Genomic DNA, 8,658 nt, shown 5'->3' on the forward strand with positions numbered 1-8,658 from the left:
GAGACCATTCTAATTTTATGAGACCGTGAGACCAAATCTAAAAATAATTTTAAAATGCAAAATAAATGGAAAAATTCAAAAATTCTTTTTTTAAATATTATTTTCGGAACTTGAATTAAATAAAAAAAAAATAAAAAAATTTCCGTTTTTTTTTTTTAAAATACGTGAAATATTCTAAATAGAATATTACACCGACATATTCTAAAAAATAATTTTAAAATGCAAAATAAATGGAAAAATCTAAAAATTCTTTTTTTAAATATTATTTTCGGAACTTGAATTAACTAAAAAAAAATAAAAAAAATTCTATTTTTTTTTAAAAATACGTGAAATATTCTAAATAGAATATTACACTGTACATATATTCTAAAAATAATTTTAAAATGCAAAATAAATGGAAAAATTAAAAAATTCTTTTTTTAAATATTATTTTTGGAACATGAATTAACTAGAAAAATAAAAAATAATAAAAAAAATAAAAAAAAAATGCGTCTTACGGTCTCACAAAATATAAGTGGTCTCAAATGAACCTAACCCTATATATATATATATATATATATATATATATATATATATATATATATATATATATATATATATATATATATATATATTCTAGGACCGGGCAACCGCCCGGATTGCCCACCGTCAAGACCGGGCCTGGGTACGTGCGGATATACTATTGTAGCTCTTGTATCTAAGGCATCAGGGGGAAGTGACATATGCTAGCATGCGAAGTGTGATTGTGTATTTTTATAAATGACTAAAACCTATTGTAGCTCTTGTATCTGTGCGTTGTTGGAAATATGAACACACTTCTGTGACATCTTTGACTATACACTAAAACAAATATTTGTTCATACTGAACCGCCATCGAAAAAATAGCCTTGAAAAATCGCATGCTCACCAAAATAACCGTGCATGAGGCTTTGGTTGGCACCTTCACGACTTTGTTTATATATGTTCTTTTTTTCTCCTCGCATTTTCTGTATCCCGTTGACGTAGTTCTTTTATCTTCATTTCAATGAATTGAATAACCTTCATGGTCGTTTCTATCACCGACTCAAAAATTCCCAAAGATAAAGATGAAAGACAATGGAGAAGAAAGAAGAAGGTTTTGAAGCGGTATAAAATGGTTTTTAAGGGTTGTATTTATAGGGTTCGAGAATTGAAAAAAAAAAAAATGGTCGTTGATTGGTAGTTGGGAGATGGGTTGAACACGATACAAAACTGTTGAGTATGCGGCACGGTGTGTGACAAGGCCACGTAAACGCTACCAAGCTCAATGTAGAATATATGATAAATTTTAAAACTCTTTATTACCTTAGGAAGTTATGTTTGCATTAATTAGCTTCAATTATTGTATTTCTGTTTCCTTGTTCTAAGAAGTAAAACAGAAAGAGGAAAAAAAAAACCTCCGTATAATCCCTCTATTTAAATGAACATTCAGAAATCCCATGTCCTAAACCTAGTTAAGTATTTGTCCATATTCTTAACCATGTCTAAGTGCACCTACTTTTGCATGTTGCTTTTCATTGTTGTTATTGTAGGTTTGTCTCCTTCGTTATCTCATGTCTTCACAACAAACATATTGTTTAGTTTCATGTTGGAAAAACCAACTTATACGTAATACTTAACTTTTATATTTTAAATATATATCGTGTGTAACGTGCTTATTCTTTCTCATTTTCAGCTGGAGTTTCAATGGTGAATAGCCAGAAAAGATGCGCTCAAGTGTTGAATCCAAACGACTGTATCCTTACAGATTGTCGTAAAGAGTGTTATGAAAAATACAACGGCAATGGAGTTTGTGAACTTTCTAGCTTTTTCGGCCATTATTCTTGTCTTTGTGTTTACAACTGCGCCCCATGAAATCTTGAGATTAAAAAGGTTTAATCAAGGCTTTACTTTAGAAGATTTAAAATTAGATTTGAATAAAATATTTTCCTTTTCCCCTTATGTCTAATACAACTCCTTTTATGATTTTATTGTGAATTTGCTTTTCAAGAAGTTGAGATATTATATTCATCATTCAATTACGAATAACATGATATACAAAAACACAAAATATACAAAATACAAGGGAATCAAAAAAGCTCAATTGTAAATATAAAGTAGAATTAAACACTCAACTGTGAACCTTGAAGCACCTTAGATATGGAAATAACTGAAGAAGCTCTTCACGGCTACGCTTCTAGAAGATTAATCAACATTTTTCCAATATTACCCTTTCTATATAAAATGAGACAAATCAAAAAGTAAATTGCTATTAATAAGATTTAAGATACCTTTATGCCAATACATCCATTCACATCAAGTGTTGTGATTGTGTTTGAGCAGAATTCTGAGAGGACTTCTAGACTCTTATCAGTAACTCCCACAATTCCAAATAAGCTGGCATTCAATATTTTCAATTATTATTATTATTATTAATATTATTTATTAATAAATAATAACAAATACCAAAATAAGTAACCACAACATGTGTTGATTTACCTAAGATATTCAAGAGAGGTGCAACCTTTGGCTATGGCTATGACACCCACATCAGTCACACGTACACACCTTTAACAAATATTTAATACAAAAACATTATAAACACAAATATTATAAATATTGTGTGATTATGGGAAATATAATAGAATATAGATTACCATGTCAGATTGAGGATACGAATATTTTTGCATTTGGCTATAGAGAAAAGGCCTTCATCAGATACATTCTGTTTGTAAAAAAAAAAAAAATTATTTTTTCTTGGCGAATCATAGGTGAAAAGTAAAACAATCATATAATATATATACCTGAGCACCACAGAGATCTAAGAATCTAAGATTGCTCAAAAGTGAAAGTTTCTTATAAGCTTCATCTGTGAAGCTAAAAAAAATAAATGAACTCTTCATAAATCATTAAATCAAGTAAGTGAAGTAACACAGTATGAAGTAATAGAGATATTTTCAATGATGAGAGGGCATTCACGTCTTTTTCACTGATGAAAGATAGATAGATAGATAGATACCTTGAAAGAGCATAGAGATTTAGACTCTTGAGTCCAGAGCATTTGGACATGATATGTTGCAAACCCCTATCTGTTATCTTGATGCATCTACATAATCAAGAGTTGATAAAAGTTTAATATTTGTTTTGATGATAAAGATTGAAACTTTTTATTTCAAGAATCAACATAACATACCTAGTGATATCTAGCAACTCCAGATGCTGATAATTGTCTCCAACCATTTGCAAACTTTTATCTGATATACCCTGTTATCCCACATCAATTGCATTTTTTTTATCAAAAATATATAAGATTAAAAAACTAGAATAAATCTATATGACTTAGAAACTGTAATATACCTTACAGCCGCTTAAGTTCAACTCAACAATATGTTTGCAGTTCTTCACCAGATGTGATATGCCAACATCTGTAACTCTGAAGCAAATAATAGTATCAAGAAGGGTAGCTATGAGATATGGTGAGAAAAAAGGAAATTAGGGGAAAATTTATGTACCTTACATTCCAGTAGATGGAGAATGTCTTTAAAGAAGGAGTGACTGCAGTTATAGCCTCAATTCCCTTGTCAGAGATTTTTTGGCAGACGTTAAGATTTAACTGCTCCAGGTGATGAAGGGAACCTGCAAACTGAGAATTGAACATTCGTGTTCATTTGGGAATAACAATGGTATGAATTTGGGTTGTAGATAATAGATATAGAATACAACAATCTCAACAGTATGTTACCTTGTTCTTAAGAATGTCCAGATGTTTATCTTCGATATCTTGTGCAAACTCGAGGTTTATCTGCTTGACGTGATGGTATCTCGTCTGCAATACATAGAAAGTCAAATAGTGGGAGAGACCAGAAGCACAAGCTTCTACAGATTGAGTAAAACTCCAATTCTTGGAAAACCTAAATCTTGTTCATGCTTTACCCTAACGCTAACAAAGAAGATAAACGAATTCGAAGAAGAGGAATTGGAACAAACCAGCGAAAGGGCAGCTAGAAGTCGATCTCCGGCATTGTTCATCTCATGAAAATCAAGAACCTGCTCAATTTAAAAGATCACATACAAACGCCAACATAAATATAACCTAATTTGAAATCTATAATTAGGGATATTATTCAAATCATGATTTTGGAAGTAAGGGGACGATAGACAGATTACAATTACCAGCCATAGGGAAGCGGAGGAAACGAGAGTACGGTGGAGAGACGAGGAGACGAGAAGAAGAGATATAAGGTCTCGCTGAGGAAGCTTGAGTCTGGTGCTTATAATCTTCATCACCTTCGGCATTGTTTCTCTGCTCCAGACTTGCTGTTGCACCACTGCGGCGTCACTCTCCCCCATTTTTTTTCTAACTACTTTCTTCTCTCCCTAGCCAGGTAAATATAGAAAAGGTTATTGAGACAACAGAGAATTTTTTTTTTTTTTTTTTTTTCCTTAGAAGGGTATGAACTTATTTTTTACCGTTAATTTGGTACATTTAACCATTTTTGAAGGTTGAAGTGCTTTGTCATACTAGACAAGTGAGTCAACAATGACTCAGTGGTGAGTCGATTCATCGTTGTCACGTAAGCCAAAACCTAATGGTCACAAAGATAGAACTAATCCATAAGTTTACATCGGGACGTAAGGGCTTACGAACAATTACAATGGAGCTTCTTCTTCGTCATTAACGTCATGTACTTCTCCTACGTTCTAATTCCAAAACCAGAATCTTAAAAAGTGTAGGTGAGATCCCAATGTGGTGGTGGGTGTCATAGAGAGAGAGAGAAGGGGGTGGCGGAGAAGACAAATGGTAGAGCCAACATCAGGGCCATCGTCCTCGATTTTGGTATTCATAGACTTTGTTCTTCTTCCTTTCAAGGTAGGCCGGGCACCCTAGAATTGTCCGACAGTATGTTTGCTATGTGGTAAGATGGTGGAACTCACTAAGCTTCGTGCTTACAGTTTTCAGTTTTGTTTCAGGTACTTCTTCAACGAAGGGGAAGGATCCTGCGCGGTAGCAGCACATCACACGCACACCAGATTCCGCACTATGTGATTCATGGGATTGTACTCAGATTTTATTATTATTGATGATATGATTTTGAGACATCTTTATTATGGTTATGTGGTTTGATATGTTATCAATATTGTTTTTGGAAAACGAGTTTATAAACTACTTATTTAAAAACAAAATTTTTGACCTTGAAAATTGGGATGTTACAATTTTGTTATCGCTAGGAGCTAATCCCTCCGATCTAGAACCGCTTCCTCTTGTGATAATCACCATACTAAAGATTTTGATGAAAAAGTGAACTCCAAATTATAGGACTAACTCGGACTTATATATAATTTTCTTTTCTAGGTCCTTAGCAACTTTGTGACTTTTTATGATTCTCGTATGGATCTTATGCTTCTGGTAGTATGGCCCATACTACCTTTCCACACCTAACTACACGTGATCCAAGAATTGTCCCGTTGTTTCCACGTAACTATACTCATTTACTGCTAGACTTTACCACACACTCAGTGTTTATAAAAGTCATATCCTAACTTTTATATAATTCCTTACATCCATGTTGATATTCATAATTGAAATTTTACTGATATATATATATATATATATATATATATATATATATATATATATATATATATATATATATATATATATATATATATATATATATATATATATATATATAATTGCCTTGTGCATACAAGTCTTACATAATCCAGGATTAAATAGACAGTCTAATAAATGATTCTACCCTAAGCCCACAAGCAAACAAAAAACAAAAAGTAAGGTGAATTAAATATTCTAAATCTATAAGATCCTAATCATCCTTGATTATAGTATACATTAACCACCATATAATATTAGCTCAATTTCAAGTAACATATAAAAACTATTTCTAAGACTACATGCATTTTAATTATAAGGCAATTCTAACATGCAATTCCTAAAAAGATTCTTTAGTTTATATACTAGCATGCATTTCTTACGATTCACATAATAACATAATATAATCATACTGGAACTCACTTTTAAATTCTCAGCTCCGGCTGACTGTACGCGTCGCATCTTCTCCTTTATATAAATTCTTTTTCAAAAAGTTTTATAAAAAATTTCAGATCATTAGTTTGAGTTTGGATTCACACGAGTGTTTATCCAATTCGCGCAAACCAAGGATCTGATACCAACTTATAACGTTCCCATATTTCCAATACAAAATTTTCATTTATGTAAAACAACAAAACCAATTCACACTTTAAAGTAAATATATTTTAACAATCATTTTAAAACTAATACATTTAATCCATAGTAAATAAAATAGTGAAAGTCTTTATATGTCTGTGTGTGTACAATCATGCATTAACCTTCCCTTTATTTGAAAAATTATCTGAAAAACATTTAGTGAGTTCCCCAATATATCATATATCACAATACATATACATGCATACAAACAAATGGCTCCCGTACTATGGTCTCTCCACCATTAATAAGTATGTTTCGACTTAAGGCCTACCTACCGTTTCGTCGTCAACATTCGGGTCTTTAGGCTCCTGACCTAACTTCTCGGGTTTGGGGCCTATTTAAAGGGCCTTATGGCCATCATTTGTGCTCACCAGCCCCCAGAGTGAAACCCTAGTGCACTTGAGCGTTTGGAGTGAGAGAAGGAGCCATTATCAACCTTTGAGGTGTTGTCTAGCAAGGGAAAGGAAGCTTTAGCCAAGAGGAAGCAAGAGGGTTAACTTCCTGAAGATTTGAGGTCTAGAACATCACATTTGAGGTACCATTTCGAACCCTTTTCTGTTGAGGTGATGTTCATGTTGATTTAGGGCTTATTGAGCCCTTTTATGGCTAGATCTAGTGCTCCTTTGGTCCCTTAAGCGAGTTAGGTTCTGGATCTGGACCCTTGGAGGTCCAGAGTGTCCCTTTATCCAAGGATTTTATGAATCCATGGAGGTTTTGGTTTGGGATCTTTGTGCTTGAGGTCAAAACACCATTTATGAGTCATTAGGTGTGATATGAGCGCCAAGACATGAACTTTACGTGATAAATAAGCTTGGAAGGACTGGATCTATGAGTTGGTGGAACAAATCTGACCTCAGAAGGTCGTTTGGGGTTGTGCATGGGATGCACTCGCCGAGTCCATTGGCAGACTCGACGAGTTGGTGCAGGTTGTTCAGGGATTTTGAACCAGGGGTTGAGTAACCGAGTTAGGTGAGTGATTCGGTGAGTCGGAAGGGACTCAGAGGAATCGGGTGCCCATAGAGACTCGGCGAGTCCACGCCAGACTCGGCGAGTTGGGGTTGACCGTTGACCATTGACCATAGTTGACCGGTGTTGACTTGATAGGGTTAGTCAACCTTAGTTGGGAAAGTGTTAATTAGAGATGTATTGTGTTATAGGAGGACTATATCTCGGGAGATCGAGCACTAGTGATTTCAGGGGTTTACGAGTTACCGAGATACACAAGGTGAGTCTTCTCACTATACTTTACCTTGAGTAGGTAAATAGAGTTATGTGATACAGTGCTTTATATATATTGTTTGTTGTACTGCATTTATCTATGTGATTTATGTTGTGCATGCTTGCAGAGTTAGAACCTGAGGGTTCACAGAGTTTGGGTGCACGGACCCACAGAGTTATAGCCTCGAGTGGCTAATATGTGTTATATGTGGTATTTTGGGGAACTCACTAAGCTTTGTGCTTACAGTGTTTTGTGTTATGTATTTCAGGTACTAGTGAGGAACGCAGGAAGGCGTCGGCTTGATCAGTACACACACGGGATTTTCATGATATGAGATCTTGGGATATTTTATATGTTATAAATTGAGTTTCAAACAATGATGTTTTTATGATATACCAATGAATTATGTTTTATAAATGCGAAAAATTGTTTTGAAAATTTACGGTGTTACAAGTTGGTATCAGAGCCTTGGTTTGAGGGGTTCGGGTACACCTTCGGGAGTATTTGAACTCAAATTGAGGATTTGGAAAAATATTTTCAAAAGAGAACCAAATTTTCTAAAAGAAGTAAAAGATTTTTAGAGAAACACAGAGCAGAAACGTGTGTACGATCAGTCAGCGTCCGAACGGTGATTTCCCAAAATACCCTTATGTTATATGTTTATGAGATTGATATGATGTATTCTCTTGCTAGAGTGGGCTAGGTATTCCTATTAGGACTAGAGTGGCCTGATTTGTGATGCCTTAGCCTAAGGAGAGGTGAGCTGCTATGAGATGCTTGAGAGTGAGTAGGTAGCAGTGAGGAGCTTATGAAAGATCTGTTAGAGAGTGGATTATGCATAGTAGAGTACTTGGGATTTGGGATCCGAAGAGGAGGACTTGGGGTGTATACTGATACGGTGCGGATAGTAGTATTGGGCCCGTACTATTGAAAACACCGGGGCGGTGTACAGTCCAAGTAAGAATCTTTGGGATGCCAGGGATCAAGGAGGGATGAGTTATCGAGTGCGAGTATACTCGAGTGAATTTCTAATATATCGTATGTTGTATTTCAGAGGTAGATCATGGTGAGGACACGTCTTATGCCAGAGAGTAGTGGGGCTAGTGATGAGGAGATCCGTCGGATCATCCATGAGGAGGTGGCTGCGGCCATCAGGGCAGAGATACCAGAGATGTTCGGGTCTATTAAGACCACG

The 8,658-nt window shown here is 34.7% G+C and overlaps 1 protein-coding gene across 1 annotated transcript; it reads right to left on the reverse strand.

Annotated features, from left to right (window-relative positions):
• Positions 1 to 2,017: 2,017 nt before the first annotated feature.
• LOC145015943 (RNI-like superfamily protein) lies at positions 2,018 to 4,374 on the reverse strand. The gene is made up of 12 exons (XM_078974409.1): positions 4,171 to 4,374; positions 3,985 to 4,044; positions 3,740 to 3,823; positions 3,510 to 3,640; positions 3,355 to 3,430; positions 3,191 to 3,261; positions 3,017 to 3,103; positions 2,802 to 2,874; positions 2,655 to 2,722; positions 2,497 to 2,565; positions 2,289 to 2,394; positions 2,018 to 2,194 (listed from the first exon to the last, which is right to left on the reverse strand). The coding sequence occupies exons 1-12, from the start codon at positions 4,345 to 4,347 to the stop codon at positions 2,129 to 2,131; spliced, it is 1,068 nt and encodes a 355-aa protein (XP_078830535.1). The 5' UTR covers positions 4,348 to 4,374; the 3' UTR covers positions 2,018 to 2,128.
• Between the last annotated feature and the right edge of the window lie 4,284 nt (positions 4,375 to 8,658).

Source organism: Lactuca saligna, chromosome 9, assembly GCF_052625555.1.
Source record: "Lactuca saligna cultivar CGN05327 chromosome 9, ASM5262555v1, whole genome shotgun sequence".
Lineage (NCBI taxonomy): Eukaryota > Viridiplantae > Streptophyta > Magnoliopsida > Asterales > Asteraceae > Lactuca > Lactuca saligna.

Bases quoted from the DNA above. Each gene is read 5' to 3' on its own strand.
- LOC145015943 (XM_078974409.1), bottom strand. From the start codon at position 4,347: ATGGGGGAGAGTGACGCCGCAGTGGTGCAACAGCAAGTCTGGAGCAGA. The intron at 3,431-3,509 runs GTACATAAATTT...TATTTGCTTCAG, and splicing joins TCCATCTACTGGAATGTAAG to AGTTACAGATGTTGGCATAT. The intron at 3,262-3,354 runs GTATATTACAGT...GTGGGATAACAG, and splicing joins TGAACTTAAGCGGCTGTAAG to GGTATATCAGATAAAAGTTT.